Below are 21,815 nucleotides of genomic sequence, written 5' to 3' on the forward strand. Positions count from 1 at the left end.
TAGTTAACCTAATTTCTTTTAGAATTGCAGTTGGGTTTTGTCTAGTTGACTGGATTCTTSCTACCTTCTTACTCCAAGCAGCAAATATATATTGTAATTTTTCAAATATTTGTGTGCAAATGCATTTAACTTGCACAGTGAGTGAGGCAGCAGACGGGACGCTCTGTTATGCACTGAGTTTCCTAGGTACACCTTCTCTGAAGCTTGACTTCTTACTTCCAGGGGATGCTGTAGCTAACCAAACATTTTTACTGGCAAGGGAAAACATGAGTGGATGCTACTGGATATGAAGCTCTAAATACTCCATGTAGAAAGAGGCCATGTGGYAATCTTTTCCTAATGTACTTGTTGCCCTTGGGATCTGTTTCAGTAAGGAGTAGGTGACTTCTTCTCTTGACAAACCCACGCAATATCATGGCAAAATCCAGTTTTCTCACAGCACAGACAGCACATAAATCAATCTGTTGTGAGACAGCTTTGGCTAATTATTTGCCCTCTGGGGCAAATAAGGGATCCCTGGAACAAGCTGATAAAGGTTTTGTTTTTTTGGAGCCTCCTARCATGGAATGGTCGAGAGAAGACTCATTCTTGTATGTTAGTGGGCACAGTGATCACTGTAGGACCAGCAGCTTGCAGTGGAGCTGGAGTTGACGATAACTCATAGAAAAAGTCATGGAAATGCTAGGTAGAGCATACTGTTTCACTGCGTATCAGTATTTTAACTCTGTTGCTTCACAAGCTAGAATTGTGCAAATCTGACAGGATTTTTTCAAAATGGAGGATATTTCAAATACTTGAATATTCCCCAGCTACTGTGGATACTGTAAAACAGGGAAAAAAAAAAAGCCAGTTCCAAGAATTTATTTAATAATCTCTAATCCTGTGACCTAGAGAGCAAACATCTGTTGATGCTAATTTGTTGAACACAGGCTGGGTTTTAAGATGTCATAATCCTATTAGAGAGGGAGAAAGATCATGGTGTGTTTTTCCTCATTTTAAGAGCCTACTGCACCTTGGATGATAGCGTTGTCTACCTGTGTATTCATAGCGTATTGTGTGAACCTACGTGCTCAGGTCTGACTTTGCCAAGGTTGTTAAAGAAACTAAGGGACTTTACAGCCAGTTGTTCTCCTGCACCCAGTGAATTTCTTGACACTGGGCATAAGGGTTGCAAGTCTTAYGTTTTATAACTCATTTTTCTGCTCTGACTCACAGGGGTCCTATCTGAGCTATCCAAACACCAGCTGGTTTTAATGGGACGTGTAGGTGCTGATACAAGTTTTCTGTTGCGTGGATGCTGTTCGTGTCTATTGCATAGAAGCTGTTGCACTGAAGTTTGTGCTTCACACAGATCACGGCAGTATTTTATCTTTTGCAAGGACTCTTGCCTAAYATCATATTGATAAAACAGGAATGGAAGGACTATAACGATGGAGGGAGAGGGGAGGCTTTAGAGCCAAAACACCACGAGCCAGACAACAAAAACTGATGCAAATTGTTTTGAAGGATTTAAAAGTGGAAGTCAAGAATTTCCAGCCTGCTCTTGAGCCACCCTGTTGCAGGGAGCTGCTAGCAAGTGACCAGTTTCTAGGATGTCCTGCAGGGAAGCAAAGCGAGCGGCGAGGGCAAATCTGCCAGCTGAAGCTTTGCATTGAGCTGATCTCATTTTTGTCTTTGAGGCTTAAAATATTCACAGGCACTGAAACCTGATATTTATGAGCAGAGCTGGTGGGGATAAAAAGCAAGTTGCTTAAAAGGCTCCTAGCCCATCACCAACATCCCCAGCTCTACCCCACCAGCTCCATGGAGATCCAGCSCTCTGGTATTTTTAGGAGAACTAATCACCTCCGTATTTCAGCATTGTTTGAGACACATGGTAGCCTTTTACTTTGTGTTTATAACAAGTGTTTTATATATTTATAAATGAACTATTTTTTCCTTGTTTTCCAAGTAATGCCCATTAAGTTCAGTGACAAGGTGCCTCTGCAGAGATTTAGAACTTGAAGAAACAYGACTTTCTTTCAAACCTTTGTTCGGGTTTATGCCTGCATTCTGCCCCGTCTTAAGCACTGTAAATTCCACTCTGTTTTATAGGGTTCAGTGGCTATAGATGCGTGCCAAGTATCAAGACAAAGAAAGTGCAAAGGTGTAACCAAGGAGCTGACCTACATAATCCAATGGGAGCCAAGCTGTGCTCTGCGCTCGGCAAAGCACGGCCTCCCGGCACAGCTCGAACATCAGCACCTCCGATCTCATGTCACTGAGGCCCGATAAGCCCCAAACACCATGGTGACCACTGCAGAGGCTCCTAGTGAAAACTGATCTTTAACAAATATACCCACTTCAGTTTACCGGGCGCAAAGCACCCACTCCGGGTTTGATGGGTGCAGTTGTTTTAAAGCCTTCGTCGAGTCTTGCGGCCTGGCCTAGAAATGTGTCTTTTTCCCCGTCTTGTTTTTCCAGGCAGTTTTCTAGACAACATGCCCYTGCGAAGCTCCGGCAAGCTGAGCATGGAGAGCAGGAGGGAGGACAGCGAGAGCACAGCGTCTGCCCCGCCGCAGAAGAAACTGTCCTGCCAGTGCCACCACCATTGCCCTGAGGACTCGGTCAACAGCACCTGCAGGTGAGTGGGATAAATCATCTGCACGAAGCACGGGAAGGCCCGGGGATGTCTCAGGTTGGGTGTTACCATTAGTTTTTAGCAGTAAAATATAAGGGAGAGTTGCTTGCATGCTGTGTGTAGAAGATGACGTTTGCTTGGGCATGTCACCTATACATCTATATTTCTGTTAGGATATCTACACCCTTAAAAGCTTTCCAKGTATGAAATATTCAGGAGGTGGGAGTATGTTTTTAAAATGTCTGTGTAGTTAATAAGAGACTTAATAGGGATGTAGACAATTGTGAATGCTTATAAATTCACGATCACTCTTCGGAACTATCACAAGAAACCTGTTGTGTTCATCTTTACTACAGCTGAACTACCTTTTGAAGGCTTTTCAAGGTGCTGCTTTTTCTTGCCTCTGTGATAAAAGGGAAATTATTTCTTGAGGAGAAGTTAAATATTTTCTTAGGAGAAATCTTCCTTGTGTTTTACTGCTTGGTCAAAGTAAACTTCTCATTTGTGTTCAGTTCTGTTTCCTCAAGGGCCAYCCCTTCTGCTGGCTTAGGGCATGTAAAATCACAGGGGTATTTACCATCAGCTGCTACAGTTAGGGGGCATCTGGGAATGCCACAAGCACAACACAGGTGTATTTGCCCAGCTGCACATGCTGGCTTGGAATGTGATTCTCTTTGAGATGAACCAGGCTACTATTTTACCTGTACTGGCTACTTCTTCCAGGCTGTGTGTTCAAAAAGGTCACAAAACCGTAAGATTTTGAAGATGCAGATGATTTTGTTGTTTTTTTCTGTGTTGTTTCACAGTCTAATTTTGTTCTGCTCAGCCTGTAGTTTCACTGAAGCATGTCAGTTCAGATGGTAGCTGTAAATAGTATTTCCTCTATTGCGTTCCTCCTCCAAACTGATGCTCTAGCTATGTGGTGGCCCCTTTGCAGATCCCCTTGCAAAGCTGTGGAAGCCCCACTCGGCCATCAGTTTCCTGTTGTGGGAAGGGGCTGTCTTACACATGCACCCATGCAAGCTGCAGGTGATAGTTAATCCACAAATTGGAAAACACAACGGGATCATGTTAAGAAACCCACCCAACAAGGTTTATACCCCAGCTGGGCAGGACCTGATGCTACCCAGTGCTTCACAGGGTGTCATCATTAATAAGTATAATCAATGTGACTGAGAACTGTGAGCAAATGTCCTGTTAAAAAAGATTTGTGCAGTTTCCTTCACTGTGATGCTTTTTAAAAAATACCTAATGTCTTCAGATGTCCCATGCAGTATCACAAACCCAATCTGCTTTTTAACTATTGGTGTCCAAGTATGGACATGTGCAAGCAGTTAAGTAGCAAATTGCAACCACTTCTCTCTTCACACACTAATCTCACACTATGTAATTCAAGTGGTAGATTTAATTTCTAGGTATCTGGGTTAAGGACTGAATRTGGAGTTTATCCATCAAACTATTGTTCACTTTAGTGCAAGAAAAGTGAAGTCACAAGACTAGCCTTTTACCCAAATTTTCTGCTCTTTACCAGGTTGCTGCTGTCATCCTAGCACAATCTCTTCCTTAAGAAAAAGGAAGAAAAGGAAGGAAAAAACCCACAAAACTTCTTTAGAGTTTAGAGAAGAGGAAAAACTTGCAATTAAATACCCATACCCCACCTTTGCAGTGCTTCCCAAGCTGGTAATGGTTCCTGCAGTAGCTCCCCTTACCTGTATGCATGAGAGCTACAGCTGAGTGCAAGCTACAGCAGCCCTTGTTTTCCCTGCATTTGCTCAGCTCTCTTGATCTCCTATTTTGGCATGCATTCCTTACTATGAAATTGGCATTAAAGATAAAAGCAAAAACAGAGCTTACYGTGTGAAGGGGGTCCTGGCTCTAATTTTGGGAAGGAGTAGTTATTAGGTTTCCAGATATCTAGCTGCATTGAGCCCAGGTTTAAAAGATTTGGCTCAGACCACTCAGGTAAGCACAGACTGCTCGTCCCCCTTCTATTTTGGGATCATCATACTAATCAGCTTGTTATTTTCCTATTTCAGTAGAGCCTGATTAACTCTTGGCACGAGTTTAAAGCAATCTGGAGTTCTCATTTACCCTCCCTGCAGAAGAGCCTTCCCCATGCTCAAGTGCAAACAGCAGCGATTGCAATTGCTCAGTGTTTGTCCGAAGGACAGCTAAGCTGTTTCAGATTAAAAGCTATTGTGTGAATCACCTTCCTCCCCTGTATGCAGTCCCTGAAAGCTTTCCAAAGACCAAYGGACTTGCTCACAGCCTGGCAAAAGAAAAAACCCCGAGCAAGGTTGCATGGAGGGCTCGGGGGCTCTCAGASAGGGCTCCCACCAGCCTCCCCTAGCCAGGCTGGCAGCAGGAAAGCTGGGAGCAGCAAAGTCCTGCAGCAGCCAGCACTAGGGATGCCTCATGGAAAAGCAGCCTGCCCTCGTGCTGGTTTGGGCCCACTTGGGCATGTCTTGGTCTCACAGGTACAACCTGCAGCATTAGCAGGCTCAGTGTTTTTTATAAAAATGAGGACATCTGGTGGCCATTTGAAATCCTCTCCATAATTGCTTCTTTAGACATTTAAAATCAATACTCTTAGCCACATCTGTTTCAAATCCTCTGGCGGCCTGCTGCACTCGGATACAGATTTCCCCTTTCCTTCTACTGCTGCGTAACTTCTGCAGCCCTTGAGTAAGCTAGGGGTAACACCACAGATTCAAATGCACGTTATTTGCTATTTCAGCATGAAATAATAGTAACTGCTCCAGTTAAAGCACTCTTGACAGTGCAACCCTGCTGAAAACATTGCCAGCATTGAGCAGGGTGTGTGTGTGGGGGGTACAGGAAATGCTTTTTAGCTTTAAAAGAAGACTAAGCCTATATGAAATGAGTTACTTAAGGCAGTTGGTACATTTTCTTGAGGCGTATCTGCACAAATCAGTTAAATAGGAGTTTAGTCCTGAATCTGCTGGAATTTAAGGTAGGTTTTTTTGTTGGTTTGTTTTTGAATGATGATTAAAAAAATYAGATTCTGGTAGGTTTTTGAGGTTTCTATGCCTTGTGTTAAACTACCCTCGCTCAAAATGTCTGCAGTTGATGGCCTCCAGCCCTGCAGAGGTCAAGCCCACCCATGTGCTGGGCACCAAAAGCAGGGGCAGCTGCTCAAGAGAGGGCTGGTGTGAGGGAACAGGGCTGTGCACTCRGGGTTCTTCCACATACACAGACCCAACTGCCCCTGTTTCAGTTTGCGCCCATTGCCTCTTRTCCTGGGACTGGCCACACTGAAAATAGTCTGGCCCCATCCTCGAGATGGAAGCTGGAGACTTGTGTGGCCAGAAGCTCTGGGCCACTGTAAGCCACTTTTGCCTCCTTCCATCCCTTCATCCCTGTTGCCTTCCRGATAGCTGCACAGTCATCCACAGGTGGATTTGGTTCAACAACTGCATGATGTTCTTGACACGGTTTCAGGCTCTTYGATGCACAGCTGCTTGTTATATTTTACAGGAGAGGTGGAGAATGAGCCTGCACTCAATGCATTTATCATGGCTCTTTGTTATGGACAGTATCCAAAGAGAAGGTTCTGCTAAATTTGGCCTTCATCATCTTCCATGGGTGAAGGATGTGACAMAACACAGGAACTGGGCACAAATTGGGAGTCTAAGCCAGTTTTTCAATTAGTTTAATTCAGCCAGACTTCACCGAACTGTATGAACTTCCAGGTTTCTGTACATAACATAGCCTAATGTTTTTTGTTCATTTTTTAAGAAAAGTGTAAAATCAGTGCATGTCACACTGCTTTGAATGGAAATGTAAAGGTGGTGTAACTCATTCTGTTACTGCAGCCAAAATTGTACAAAAAGGAGGTGTGACCAAAAATACTCTTTTAGACGTAACTGCAATTCATATTAATGGTAAGAAACCTTTTCATCAGGTTATTTAACCATCCTATTTTTCACAGGCACTAAATGATGGAATTAGCATCACTTTGACAAAGTATTCTCTRCCCAACCTTGCTGCCCAGAGCACATAGCAGGCAGGACCATAAGCCGTCAGCAGTGAAACTTTGGTAGTGTGTGCACTGTGTGGTGTGGCATAGTCCTTGTCCAGTGAGGACACCTGCTCGGGCAGCTGCAGAGCTGCTGTTCCTCTCYCTGGACACCAAGCAAAGGGCTCTGTCAAGGGCAGCGGGGAGCTGCGCTGGGCGCAGCACCTTCTATAGCAGCAACTTTTGGCGTTTCCCTCAAGAACTCCCTGTTTTCTTCAGTACAATAAAGGGTTTTCATATCGCGTGACAACTTTTTCCTCTAACTTGTTTTTCCACTAGCAATATAAGCAAACAGTACCTCTATTTGTTTTGCTCTGTAGGCCCTTTTAAAATTTTATCAGTTTTCCTTCATTACTGTTCTGGTGTCTACACAAAACATGAGTTTTATGACTTTTCCATTTTGCTCTATGCAGTCTAATTTTATTTGTCTTTCTAGACATGAAATAAAATTTTCAGAGGGAYTGAAGTTCTTTAGGATCCTAAATCTCATTTTTGAATATGAACTAAAAATGAGTGTCCCCTAGCAAGCTGGGAAAATAAGAAAAGAAGCTGCTAACTTTCTTGCTTCTCCTTCTGCAAACAATTTGACCCTCCCTCTCCCCTTCCACCTTTCCTTTTGAGACCTGACTGTTCTGATTTTTGCCATGGACCGTTAGCTGTGCAGTTCATTTTTGCGTCTCGATTGCAATTTATTGTTTTGTTGCTCTCTCCCCTGGGTTAAACGAACTCATTACTTTGAATCAAAGGCACCATGCAAACAAATAAAATCTAATCTAATATAATATTCTGCTCTAATGGATTCCTTAYAGTCTCTCTCCTTGGCAATCCCGCCGCTCCTATCTTAAGCTGGGGCAGTGCAGTCGAGGTGGTTGCTGTCTCCTTGGCCCTACTCGCATGCACAATGTCAGGGAAGGGCAGAAGTCATCACTTCTCTCTCCGAGAAAGTAATTTGTAACGTACCCCCGGTTACTTTTCAGGCCCAGCAGTCAATAACGGGTGATAGATTATTATTTGAAGTAATAAGCTTACTGTGGCTAGACCCTGCACCGCTAATATAGAAAGATGCCGCAGCAAATGCTTGACGTGATCCTATCCAGGATCTGTCTGTACCGTAGCTAATACTTGCAAATTGTGTTTAGCCAGCCAGTGTGGAAGAGTGCCCCTCTTTTCCTGTGGCTCCATGCTCTTTGCTGCTGCTGTTCTGCCAGGCTTTCCTCTTGTTCAAGAGAGGAGCAAATCACCTGAACTTTTGCTGTGTTTAAATTTTCCAATCCTCTTTTCTTTCTATTTMCCTTTTTTAACTGTGTTTGTGTGCTCTCTTCTGAAATATGTTCACAGAACATAATAACCAGTGTTGTTTTGCTGGGGAAACAGCGGAGTATATTATTTTTATGCAACTTACATGTCTCGTATTAGAGAGTTTTTAGTTTATTTTTGGATCCCCTTCTTGCGAGTTAGTCGTTTTATGTCCCCCTCAGAGGACTAAAATTATTGTACAGCAGTCCCAGTAAAACGCAGCCGCTCTTTTTGTGCCCTCCACCCCTTCTTTCCATAGTGCTCAGGCATTTGACCTTCGTCAAGGAAGGACATTTATCACCAGCTCCATCTCACCATCTGTTAGGATACTTGTCCTCGGCCGGGCACATTCTTGTAAACGGAAGCATTACGGATCACTTTAGGCTTATAAGCCATGTAAACAGTTATGAAGGGTGTTGATGATAACTCAAGGACTCRAACACAAGAGTGTTGCAGCTTGCACTATGTTTAAAACAGGTATCACAAATCACCCTTAATAGCACTTTACTGTTAATATCTCAAAATATCTCAGAAATGTTTGTTTCTTAGGTCTCCTCCATGGAGTAAGTATCCATGTTTCATTCTCATGCACRAGGCAGTCCTGTTGCAGCACTGATGCTTGCAGCCGTATAGGTCTCCAAAGTCTGAACACTGTAGTGCCTATAAGCAATTACAGAAAATTAAAATGTCTTATTACTAAGAAGTGTTGGGAGGGGAGATGTGTCAGTTTGAGGCACAGCCTTCTTTGTGTATGGAAAAGTCATTTATTGTTAAATTGCATTGCAACGAGTTGCCCTGGGCACCTTCATCTTTTAGCCTGCCTTTTTCCATATGTGCCACAGTACTYCAGCTCTTTGGATATTGTCGTGCTGCTGGAGGACATATGTTGATTTGTTAATGATGGGAGTGCATGGCAAAGAAACAGCATTGTAGACTCTCTTTAGCAGCATGTTTTTCATGTTGAAAAAGACAAACAAACACTCCTCATTCGTTCTTTTATTCCACTCCTCAGCACTGATGGCTACTGCTTCACCATCATAGAAGAAGATGAGGCCGGTGGACATTTAGTCACCAAGGGATGTCTAGGATTAGAGGGTTCAGACTTCCAGTGCCGGGTAAGAAGGCCTTTCCTGCCTCCACTTTGTTTGACTTGTTGGCAGCTTTCAGTGAAGTGCAACCTTTATGCCTTACATGCAGTTCCCTTGGGTATGGGTTTTTTGATGCAGGGGATTCATTTAGAGTCCCCCAATCACCTGTCTTGAAGCAAAGCTTGCTGCAGGAATAGAAAGTGTTTGGGCAGATGCCTCTGAAGCACTCAACCTCTCTACAGTAAAGCGTGGATGATTTTATATGAGTACATGTTCTCATGACAGGTAAATTAATCCACCCAGCAATTTTTGTATTAGTCCAGATAAACTATTTTGAATACGCTACTTAACTTACTTATATAACATAACTCCAACGCATGCACATATGTAACTGTCAGAGCTCTGTCTTATGCYATTAGAGTCAGTAGAGCCTTTCTGCAGCATAGGGGCATCGACAGAAATAGCCAAAGGATGAACTCATCTCTTGCTGATTTAGATGAAGTGTTTCTGGTGGCACAAATGCTTGCTCCAACAACCTGGAAGTGTGTTAGTGACCACAAGCCACTTGACAAGCACACTTTTCTCTGAAGCACCAGAACGACAGTGTCCCTGGGCTCCGTAGGTGATTACTGTGTTTTCTATGACGTTTTTCATTGCAGGACACTCCCATTCCACACCAAAGAAGATCGATTGAATGCTGCACGGGTCAAGATTACTGTAACAAACATCTTCACCCTACACTGCCGCCCCTGAAAAACAGAGGTAAGGGCAAGAGGTAAATTCAGCCCCCAAATRATCTTTTCCTGCTGTTATATCCTGTTGCTCTTTGCAACTCAGAAGCAATGCCAAAAGCAAAGCTCCCCACCAACGGTGCATGGTTAGAAAGATCAACTGTATTAAATAGTCTATCAGTTGTGGCAGTTTTTCATAACTCCCTTGTAATTTCTGTCGGACACGTCTGAGACCAGACATAACTTAAAATAGAGTGTAGGGTCATGCAGTGATTTTTATTAATTTGTTGTCTGGGAACAAATGGAAATGTGTTAACTTAATGGATTCCAGGTAAGACTTGCGTTAGGTTGTAGCTTGTCTTAATTATTTATGTCTGAAAGTTGCTGCAGCAAATTTGGCTGAGTGTTGCAAAATGGGTATTTTAAAAATGGTGGTTTCTAAGCAAAAGTAGCGTTCTCCCATAGCAAAATCTTGGCCTTGACCACAATCCCCACCACGGAGTTGAGTCTGTGAGAATCAGTTCAAGCTTGCAAGTAAATCTGTAATCGTTGCATTCACTTCTGGTGGCTCCAAAATCTAAATCTGTGCTCGGATGCACCCTCACACCAACAGCAGATCCCCAAATGCATGCTCAGAGAGAGACTTGGTGCATACTAGCAGTTCCTCTCACATCTATGAAATTTTGCRTAGATGGGCTGCAGAATCAGGTCTGTGGAAGCTAATATGTAAATATTTGCTACAAGCTGTTAAGTCGGTCAAGCCTCATAAAATTTGGTCTCCCAATATGCCAGGTGTTTTTTTTTTTTAATTCCTTGGATGGAGAGAGAGAAGCTTTGAAAGGAAGTCAGTATTTGTTCACACTTCGTTAGTGTATCAATAAATGTCATTTCAGTTTTCAAAATGATGCCATGATTTCATGTTCCTGACTGAGTTAATTCCAACTTAAAAACCATTTAAAAATATGGAACAAATATGTCTAAAACAAGGTATCTGCCTAACTAAGCTCTTAGCTATCTGGCTGTCTTGTTTGCTGCTTGTATCCAAAGCAATAAAAAAAAGCTTTTGCTAGTGACAGACACTATTTGTATAGATTTTTGGGTTTGCTCTGTGCCTGTAATGAGTAAATAAAGCATCACTTGGGCACTGTGTTGGCAGACCCATTAAACAGCAGAGAGAGTATTTGTTGAAAGAATAATTTTATAGTGTTGGAACAGGACTCTAGCTGCTTCATATTGCAAAGTTGTCTGCTGTGTTATGACAAGCAAAAGGCCATGTATTCATTCAACGTGTTCTGAAGATTCTTGTTTGAAATGAGCCCTGCAATAGTAGTATCCTGTCCGTTAGTGTGCTGGGGAAATACATTTCAGAAAATACTTCATAAAATATGCCTGAACAGGACTGAAATTAGCACCTTCACCAAGGTTTTATGCAACTATTTATGTCCTGCCTGGTGGCAGACCTGTTTTAATTTGCCACTGCTATGTCCTAGTGTAAAAGCTTAGGGAAAAGTTGTAGTTTAAATTAAAGATCCTTGCTGCAATCCTGCACAAATGCTGTGTGTTGAGTATTGCCAGCACTGTGGCTGTGATCATTTCTTCTGCTGGAGATTTTTAAAATTAGGGTACAATTTAGTGAATGCTATTAGAATTGTTAATCCAATTTAACATCAACTGTGAGCTGTAGAGGAGAGGAAAAAAAAAAAAAAACCTCTTAAAACAAGCTAATAGAAACAACCTCACAACCTTTAGGATTCCTTGAGTAAAATTGTGTGCTACTCAGCATTTAAGAACAGAAGAAAGTTTGCTTCTGGTGAACTTATGTCCAGGCTCWTCTCTCAAGGGACACAGAGATCATCCAGCTGCGGGTCAGAGGTTGCTGAACTGCAAATTACCAAGGTAACACCTACTAAGGCAAGGAAATTGCACCCTGAGAGCGTTTTTCYAGATCTGGCATGTGCTGGAATGGGGGCTTTGCCCTCTCTCCGTGGAAAGAAAGGAGCACCACTTTGGTGCAAATTGGGAGAATTAGCACATGGTTGCAGCAAGGCTCTCTTGAGCGAGGTGGAAGAAGGTAGCAACAGCTAAGCTTAAATTTTAATCTTATCCTAGTTGCAGACCTAGCAGGGTAGTACCCTAGGGAGGCTGTAAAGCCCTGTCCCCAGCCTTGCATCTGTCTTGCTGAGGAAATGAGAATCCCAGTTGGATCTGAAAGGACACCTCTATTTTAAACAATAAGGGATCTTCCTGGCAATGGTGGCCTGGGGAGCGCTCCGTCCGYGCTGAGGGAGAGCCCGCGCTGAGGGAGAGCCGTGCGAGCCGCAGCGCTGGTGCTGCCGTGTCTGGCGGCCGGCCGGCCTGCCGCCCTCGTGATGGATGGCGGCGCGACGGGGCCTGCGCGCATGCGGCCGCTTCAGCACACCAGGAGAGCCCGTCCTCCCCTCAGCCCCACCCCATGGAGGCCATCCCTCAGGAGAGCCCRTCCCCCATGGAGGCCATCCCTCAGGAGAGCCCATCCTCCCCTCAAACCCATCCCATGCGGACCATCCCTGCACCACGGCCTGCGCCTTCACGAGCGTGTGCTCGGCGAGGGGCAGCCCCGAGTATCGTGTTCCCCCGATAGCCATCGTGCCGGGTCCCCTTTCAAGGGCGCCGGCCGCCTCCTGTGTGTTTATGTAGTTAGCGCTCCCAGAGCAGGGGAGGGCAGCCCGGAACATGAGCACACCGTGAAAAGGTGCCCCCGTAGGTGAGCGGTGTTGTGGGTGGGAGGAAAGAGCTGCGGGCAAAAGGGACAGGGAAACCAGAGCTCAAAAGGAAAAGCGCCCGCCGGGTCCCCGAGGAGGCTCCRTGTCTCATTACCCTTGCAAATCCGCAAGGGAACGGTGCTGCGGCCGGAGGAGCTGACAGGGATACAGGGATGGGCTCCTAGAGCAGGAGGATGCGGGACAGAGAGGTCTCTTCTGCTGCCCATGGAAATGCCAGGACTTGGGGCTTTAAAGAAGAACAGCACGAGGTCTCTTTGCCGAGAAATTTTATGCAAAGGCATTTCCCATTGTTTACTTTACACGTAAACACGTGGTCTGCGTTCTTGAGGACTATGTGGTGGCTTCCCTGCTAGCATAAATGCAGCTACCTCTTTTTTTTAATATAAGCTGTTTGGCAGGTCCACAGCCCATAAAAGTGATGTAGGATAGTGGCCATCATTTTTGTATGTCCCACTTGATCAAAGAGGTTAAAACCCAGAGCTGTAGGTCTTCCTTTGCCTTCACTAATCARCTCTTCGTTCAGAGCCCGAGAGAGATGCCCTTCAGGGCAAGGTCCCGGCTTTACTAATGAGGGTTTTGTGCYCTGGCAAGGTCTACGCAAGCAAAGAGGCCCTTGCATGTTGCCTGTTTTGCTGTGGCCACTGAAGTGCCAACAAGATGACCTTTTAAACCGGGAATATCTTGCAGAGTATTTTACAAGGGAAATAAAAACTGCACTGATCAAGTCTTCCTAAGTCATGTGTGTCTTTGGTTGCTGACTTGGTACCACCTCCCTTTTCCATTTTCCACCTTTCCAAACTTTCTTTCCTTTGTTTTTATTTTTTTTTAAACTCCAGACTTTGCTGAAGGAAATATTCACCACAAGGCCTTGCTGATATCAGTGACTGTTTGCAGTATTCTTCTGGTGCTTATTATCATATTCTGCTACTTCAGGTAAAGAAAGAGTATTTTACCAGATGGTAAACATTCTTCATAATATTGATCTTTCTCATGGACATCAGACATAAAAATTTAAGGTGAAAGTTAAATAAAAACAAAACTGTGATTTTGTTGTGGAAAACAAATGCCTRTTTTATTCACACCGGTCTTAAGAATATCTGCTGTGATGTATTTCATATAGTGTCTTTTGCCTGGCCTCCTAAAAAGCCTTTCAGGCAAAAGCACAGATTTTTCTTTGCTGAAGCTGAAAAATGTCACAGGGTGAAGTTTGTTACAGAGCAGATAAACCTAGGCCCTCTAAATCTCTTCACACAGTGAAGAGGTAATCCCCAAAAAGAGAAGRGAGCAAAAGGGTAAGTAAGTGCAGCTAGAATGTTGTCATACATACAGTATATTTAAATAATTCCTCACTTGTTTAATTAGTCCCAGATCCATTATCATACCTCCTCTTGCTCATAAAAGACCCACTGCATTCAGTGAAATAAAACAGGGTATTTACGCTGGTTGTTTTAAACATATTTTACTTCCTCAAAACAAATGCACTCCTCTTGATATGCAAACATATATCAGGTTGCATTGAGTTCTGTGGTCCAGAGCACCAAGCAGTTCGGTGAAAACCAAGCTGAGCATACTGGCTAGTGAGCCCAACACACCCTGCAAATAGATCCATTAAACTTAATTCCCGTGTCCCCTGCATGGCAGGTACAAGAGGCAGGAGACACGGCCACGCTACAGCATCGGGCTGGAGCAGGACGAGACCTACATCCCGCCGGGAGAATCCCTGAAGGATCTGATCGAGCAGTCGCAGAGCTCTGGCAGCGGCTCYGGGCTCCCTCTCCTGGTAAGAGACAAATATGATTTTAATGCTGTGCTGAAAAGGCAGAGGAAAGGCCTGAGTGGAGGAAAAAATGAGACTTATATTTGTATRTACAGATTATTTAGGCTTTTCCTCCCTAGAAATGGCAAATATTTAAGCTGGAAAACAATTTAGAACCAGGGACTCTTATTTCACATAGGCTAGGCCAAAAAAAGCTTAACTTTTTTACTTCAGCACTTAGTTCTTAGCTCAGATGACATAGGATAAGTGCCTAGCTCAGATATCATAGCATAAATTCAGATTAATGGACCTCACACTGGGCTTTCCCCCAGTGGAAAGGACAGCGTCTGGCCTGCAGTCCCATTTTCATGCTTTTTATGTCCAACACAATAGCATTTCAAACACCGACATGCAGCCTTTATAGAAAAGGAACTGTAATTCATCAAACCTGCAGCCTTTTTATGTGTGGACTTCACTTTGCATTCAGAAGTCAAGAACAAATTATTTCCCTTGTACTGTGGTAATCTCGGAGGTTAAAGGCATTGGGAACGGAGTGCAGTTTATCATTATTTCTGAACCGGCTCCAAGACCCCTGAGCTCGCATGGTGAAAAGGCAGAAGTTTTACATTCTGTAACAAAAGGCTTCTGCTTACCACAGTTTTAGTTTTTTAACACTTCTCAGCAGTGAAGGAAAAACAGACTCTTTAAAATATTGCTCCAGAAAAAAAAAAAGATTTTATTTTCATTTTTCAGRAACTGTATGTTCCTTCTGTCTTCCAAACCTGCTTGTTTGCAGCAATCTGAGGCAACAAGCAGATGTTGTCCTGTTTCCAAGTATTTAAGCACTATTTTTTTCCCCTCAGATCTTTTTTTTTTCCCCCCTCCATATTAAAGATGAAATAAAGGAGGAAATTTTTTAATTCCTTAAGATGAAACAAACAAAAAGAACAACTGGCTAAAATCTGACTTACCTTTGAACTTGTTCTAGTAGGAATAAGTGCCCAGGTTCTCACTTAAATGAAGTGCTAACTTATTATTTTTAATATGATTTTCTGACGGTAGCCATAGCCATTGAGGGGGAGAAAAAAAAAAAAAAGAGAACCTGAAGCATGGGCTTGATGGCCAGGCCTAAGCATGGAAAATCTGTGGTCATTTTTATTTGTCAAGGGAAGTGTTGGCAATTGGAACAGAGGCTTTAAGGCTCTGTGGCCTCCCATCGGGATGTCCCTGCGGCAGCATGGAAAGGGAGGGATCCTGTCCGGGAATGAGGACCTTTCCTAATGAGAGCTTTTGATTTATTAAGCCAAGAGCCACCAGAAATGCATCGYTTGCTACGTATGGGCCTGTGCCTGCAACGAGTGTAAAGCAAAGTGCCTATTAAAAATGCCCTATCATCATTTCTTGATGACCATCAATGATGGTCATCAAGACCAAAAAATGACCATCATTATTTCTTACTCAAGGCATGAAACATTCAATGTTACTACTTCAGGAAAGCAAGCCACAAATTTATTACAAAACATCAATTTGTTATCAATACCTTGCCATTCAGCAAGCAGGCTTTTCTTCTCGAGCTATTACCCACTTGCAAAGTGCACATCCTGCCTTTTCACCAGGTTTCTGTCATTCCTCCTGCAAGGAATTTTGCTTTTCAGTGGGCTGCATCCCAGCAGGAGCCCTCGCATTCTCTGTTAGAAAGATGTTGTAGTGCAAAAAGGCTCGTTTGGGTGAATTTCCTCCCTATTTGGCTGTAAAACAGAAGGTGGAGAAGCTTTGGYAGAAGTAGACTTAGTTGGTAAGAGGGGAGACAAAAGGCCGTGAAACTTTACCTGGCTGGTCACAGAGCACGAGCAGCAAAATGCGGATTTGGAAGGGAATCAAAAAAGCACTCTGAATAATTCACACAGGCACATCATTCACCTGGCTTATAAAATCTATTCATCCAACACAATTTTGATTAACAACTGTGTTTAAAAAACGCAACCAGCTTATCAGCCCCCCCAAAGAGCTAAATTCCTTAAAAAAAAAAAAAGTTAAAAATTAAAAAATTCTTAATAAATCATTTGACCCATTCTAACAAGAGGAAACCAGGTTAAGGCCCTTCACATAGCATTCTGCTGCCTGAAAACCTATAACAGAAATGTGTTTTTCATTTTCTTAATGTAATTTAATAAGGAACTTTTCATCATTAAGTATTGTAATTTCATGTGCTTTATGATGCCATTACATATATTTGCACAAATTAAGTTATTTGATGTAACTGCGTTATTGTTCAGGATGCATTTTTAAAATGGGCAAAATAGAAAGCAACAATGCTAAAATTGCATTACCAAATGTTAAAGCAAAATTCCAATGTAATATAACAATTGTTCAATCACTATATGAGAGTATAAAGGAGAATAAATCAGTTTTAAGAATTAGGGCTAAGCTCTGCTCTTGGCTTTCACTGATGTTAATCAAAAATAATGGCACTGAAGCCACCATCTTGGAAGTCTCATAATATATTGGTGAAAAAATGGGATCCTGTTTAAATGGAAGCAAATAAATAAAAAAAAAAAACCTTCTGGAATAATTTTACATAAATGCCACTGAACGTTAKTCATCTCTAGATGACTAATCTGAAACCCAGTAATGTATTTACAAAACTGATAAGGGATCTTATCTGAGTATTCCTTGATACATCCGTGGGGCTGTGGCGCTCCTGCATCGCTGGCCTGTGCTTCCCATGCTGGGGATTGCAGGGAAAATGAGGAGTTTCCACTGCAATTCCATGAGACAGCGAAGGAAGCCAGTGCTTTTCAAAAATTTTTTTTTTTTTGTTATTTCACTTTGTCAACCACAACTGCAAAAATACAATTTTACATGGMGCCAATATAGTTTCATAGGGACTCAGCACAAACACGCTACAAGATGGTCCTTGAGAGTCGTTTACGTGTGGGGGCAAAACCCTCAGTTTGCACTAGTCCTGATTCTGCCGATAGCCTGGTTCTATCTGGAGCTAAAAGTTCTTAGAGAAAGAAGAAACCATACTAGAGTCTGTGAGGTTACAGTCTTTGAGAACCTTGGGGAGTCCTGTGGGTTGAACTGGCCACAGGGAAGCAGGAGGAGGTGACCTCTGAAGATGCTCCTCAGCCGTCATCACTAGGTGGGTTGGGCTGCAGGAAATGGTTCCTAGTCCTCTGCTTTCAGGACTTTTGGTAGTTATGGAGCACTGAGCAACCTTAGGTAGTTCTTAGTCCTGGCCTTGACATCAAGGGYGTTGAGCGTTTAAGAGCATTCCTGTTTTGCTTACAACTGTTTGCTGTGGGAAATGGGAGCTGCTGTATCAGAAATCAGTGTCTGTTCTCACCAGGACCTCGTGCGGAAAGGAGAGGAGGAAGCACCAAGGTGAACACTTTGTGCCTAACCCGCACGTCCTGGGATTTTGCAGGTTCAGAGGACCATAGCCAAGCAGATTCAGATGGTGAAGCAGATTGGAAAAGGTCGCTACGGAGAAGTCTGGATGGGAAAGTGGCGCGGAGAAAAAGTAGCTGTGAAAGTGTTCTTTACCACGGAGGAGGCCAGCTGGTTCAGAGAAACAGAAATCTACCAAACCGTCCTGATGAGGCACGAAAATATTCTTGGTGAGTGAAATTGAAGATAACGATTTGATAGTTGCAGGTTTCTTAAGCTTTGTTTGGTATTTGTTGCGCTCCGATGTCCTCTCCTATGTGCTTGGCTGCCCGAATTAGCCATGCAGCACCTTTCAAAGGGAAGATGTGCTAAGGAATCCTGTGCCGTTGAAGATCCCTGGCTTTGGAGGCTGCCCTTGTGCATGCAGAAGGGCGCATTGCCTATAGCAACGTCGGCGTGGCTGCATGGAGGGCAGATAAAAGCGAGTGGATATGGGGCTAAAATAATTCCATTGCCACGGCTGGTGGTTCATTGGAGAAGACCATGGGAGGCATTAATGTGTAGATGTTTCCTTTGGGGCAGGATTCATTGCTGCAGACATTAAAGGTACGGGCTCCTGGACCCAGCTCTATCTCATCACGGACTACCACGAGAACGGCTCACTCTACGACTACCTGAAATCCACCACCTTGGACACCAAGGCCATGCTGAAGCTGGCCTACTCCTCGGTGAGCGGCTTGTGCCACCTGCACACGGAGATCTTCAGCACCCAAGGCAAGCCGGCCATCGCCCACCGGGACCTCAAGAGCAAGAACATCCTGGTCAAGAAGAACGGAACCTGCTGTATAGCAGATCTGGGCTTAGCTGTTAAATTCATTAGGTGAGTGCCCTAATGAATAGCACAGAAAYGAGGCAGATTGGTTGCTTATTGAATGTGTGTGTGTGTGTATCTATATGCAAACACAAACATATACATAAGCGATAGCTCTGTAATAGCTGAGATCATTATTTGCATTTACTATAACCACTTTGGTTTCCATCAGCTCTGCTCCCTATCAGCCAGGTACTCTTGCCACACGCCAAAGGGACGTAGTGCTGGCCAGTGGGAGGCATCTCCCTAAGCCTGTCTGTGAAGCTTGCCTCATCTCTCAATAATTCACTCGCAGTTTATACAGAACAATATTAATCATTGGCACATGCCACAAATTGGGATTTATTGAAAAGCACCCCACTTGAGCTGTGTTTTGTTTCATTTCCTACAAATCAAATTGCTGAGGTACAGATTTGATTTTTGAAATGGCTTTTAAATTTGATTTTTAAAAATGGTTATGTGTTTAAACAACTTAGAAGGACCAGAGAAGTAGAACTTGCTCACTCCTGGGATTCATAAAGAAGTCATTGCTATCTGGCAGCTGTTTGCTCCCTTTGAAAGGAGCTGGAGTTCCCAGGCCTGTTCCTGCTGCAGGTGTATGTTCAAAATCCTGTGATATTGCTGAGCTCAGAAACATGGACAATAAAGTGAAGGTTTTGGTCTCAGAGGTCAGCTTTGAAAATGTGGGTTCCCTGAAGTACAGGAAAAAACTGCTCTGTACAGGATCTTGAACTGAAATTATTCAGAGTGTGAGTCAAGGCAGTTTTATGTGCTCTTCGCACTCCTCAGTCAGGTGCCTTGGTGAAGCTTTTCCTTTATGAACCTGGCCTTCCTCTGGGAGATGAGAAAGAAATAATTTTACTTTGGGGAAGAAAAACAACAGCTTGGAAATATGCCCTTTGCTGTAAAAGTTTCAGGGAATGCAGTTTGCCCTTTCCAGGTGGACTTTGCCTGGCAAATATACAGTAATACATTTCTTGGGTATGAAATGAGAACAGAAACTGCCAAGTGTTGCTCACAACAGATGTGTGTATGTGTGTATATATGCATGTATATACACACATATATGTCTGTATACATGTATGTGTATATATGCATGTATATACACACATATATGTCTGTATACATGTGTGCATATGCTTGAAAATACATGCACACACAAATGTAAAAATATTTTAATTATAAATATATGAGCATGTGTTATTACAATATATAAACCAGAAAATATATAAACACATATACACACATATGTCTATCATGCATATGTGGATATATATCTCTACATGTCACATATGCGTGCATATATACATATATACGCATATACCAGCAGATGTATATTACTGATTGGGAATGTGGAAAGATTTGTTTCACTATTTTTTTGCAAGTTTTACTCTTGGGATATGACTGATAGGTGACCAGGATTTTACAATAAGTTGGCCAAACTCCTTCTCCCTGCAGGTCTGATTGAGAAGAGTTGAATTATGGTCCCCAATTATTTAGTCTCCCCCATTAATTGTTAAGACTAGAGCATTAGGAGGCAGAGTATGTTAAGGAAGCAGCATTTAATGAAGAGTTGATTGTTATCACCAGCAGTTTAGCTTAATGGCGATGAAATTTCCCGAATGTTACAGCATCCCTGGTGAGCCTCATCTCCAGTGCAGTTGTGCCTTGGAATGCTCAGCATTGCCCGAGGTAGGGGAGTCTTGATGGAAGGGTCCGGAGCCTTTCCCTGCAAGAACTGCTCACTAAGATCACCTGGCTTCTGACCTTGCTCCAGCCTGGATGTGGTTTGAATTTGCCAGTGCTCACATCCACGCCGCTTTCCTTGAGCGTTGCTTTGTTGCACACCTGATGCCTCGTCTGCTTTTTGTTACTTCATTCTTTTTGTCTTCCAGCGACACCAACGAGGTGGACATTCCTCCCAACACGCGTGTAGGGACCAAGCGCTACATGCCCCCCGAGGTGCTGGACGAGAGCTTGAACAGAAACCACTTCCAGTCGTACATCATGGCCGACATGTACAGTTTTGGGCTCATCCTCTGGGAGATCGCAAGGAGATGCGTGTCGGGAGGTAAAGAATCAGGCCTAGACGAAGCGTTTCCTGGGGAAGCGCCTGCGTGAGGGAGGAGGACAGGGGCTGGCGTCTTCGGCGCGTGACGGGCACGTCGTGCCGTGCCTTTTTGCCAGGCATCGTGGAGGAATACCAGCTGCCCTACCACGACGTGGTGCCCAGCGACCCCTCGTACGAGGACATGCGGGAGATCGTGTGCATCAAGCGGCTCCGCCCGTCCTTCCCCAACAGGTGGAGCAGCGATGAGGTACCGTCCCTCGCGTGCCCTAGCTCTGTGCCTTACGCGTGCGAGGGCCAGAGGGTAAGACCGAGAAAACGCCTTGCAGTGTAAGACTGGGGTGTTTGCAGCGTGAGGGGGCATCTGCGCCCTGCCCAAATAGCTGGGAACCTCTAGTGCAGCCAAGTCAGGCGTTGGGGATTGCAGGTGAGTGGAGGATGYGCGACAGGCAAACTGGCTGACTCTTGTCATGGTGCTGTGGAGGAGTCGTTAATCAAGCTAACTGGTACAGTGTAATGTTGTAATGGCTTTGGCGAGAGCAGGAGGCAGCTCACATTTGGGAACAGCAGATTGGGGTGAATATTCTGCAAATAGGTAGAAGATTCCCATCCCGTGAGCTGTAGGCAATTGGGRAATGCCAGGGAAAAATAAAACAACCTCCTCAGGAGACTCAGGACCTGCAGGAGCAGCCTGTGTGGGAAGGACTTAACCAGGTGTCCTGCARCTGATCAGAATGGCCTAGCTGGGACTTGTTGGCAAAATCCGCTGCTGGGGGAAGCCCTAGAAGGGCTGGGAAGGCCGCATGTTCCTGCTGAGCCCTTTCCCTGGAGCCCAGCTCATTCCACTGAATTTCCAGTCTCACCTGTAGCGCCYGTGCGGTTTGCTGCAGGCGTTTGGGAGAGGGGAGGTAAGGAAGGTGCTTGGGTTGGGTGGCCGGCGGGGAGGAGCGGAGGGGTGGCCACGAGCACTAGCGCAGCTGCCGCGTCCCGCGCGCCCGATGCGCGAGGGCCGCCGGCCGCGACGCGCTCTCGCCCGCTCGCCCGCAGTGCCTGCGCCAGATGGGCAAGCTGATGCTGGAGTGCTGGGCGCACAGCCCCGCGTCGCGCCTCACCGCCCTGCGCGTCAAGAAGACGCTCGCCAAGATGTCAGAGTCGCAGGACATCAAGCTCTGACGCCGCCGCTCGCCCCCC

General features: G+C 44.4%; 1 protein-coding gene across 1 annotated transcript; it reads left to right on the forward strand.

The window, feature by feature from the left end:
- Positions 1-2,467: 2,467 nt before the first annotated feature.
- Positions 2,468-21,815, forward strand: BMPR1B (bone morphogenetic protein receptor type 1B). The gene is made up of 10 exons (XM_026041763.1): positions 2,468-2,623; positions 8,968-9,070; positions 9,703-9,805; positions 13,373-13,469; positions 14,178-14,316; positions 17,723-17,915; positions 18,268-18,565; positions 20,452-20,627; positions 20,744-20,874; positions 21,672-21,815. The coding sequence occupies exons 1-10, from the start codon at positions 2,481-2,483 to the stop codon at positions 21,795-21,797; spliced, it is 1,509 nt and encodes a 502-aa protein (XP_025897548.1). The 5' UTR covers positions 2,468-2,480; the 3' UTR covers positions 21,798-21,815.

Source organism: Nothoprocta perdicaria, unplaced genomic scaffold (genome assembly GCF_003342845.1).
Source record: "Nothoprocta perdicaria isolate Ctin4 unplaced genomic scaffold, notPer1 scaffold_291, whole genome shotgun sequence".
Classification (NCBI taxonomy): Eukaryota; Metazoa; Chordata; class Aves; order Tinamiformes; family Tinamidae; genus Nothoprocta; species Nothoprocta perdicaria.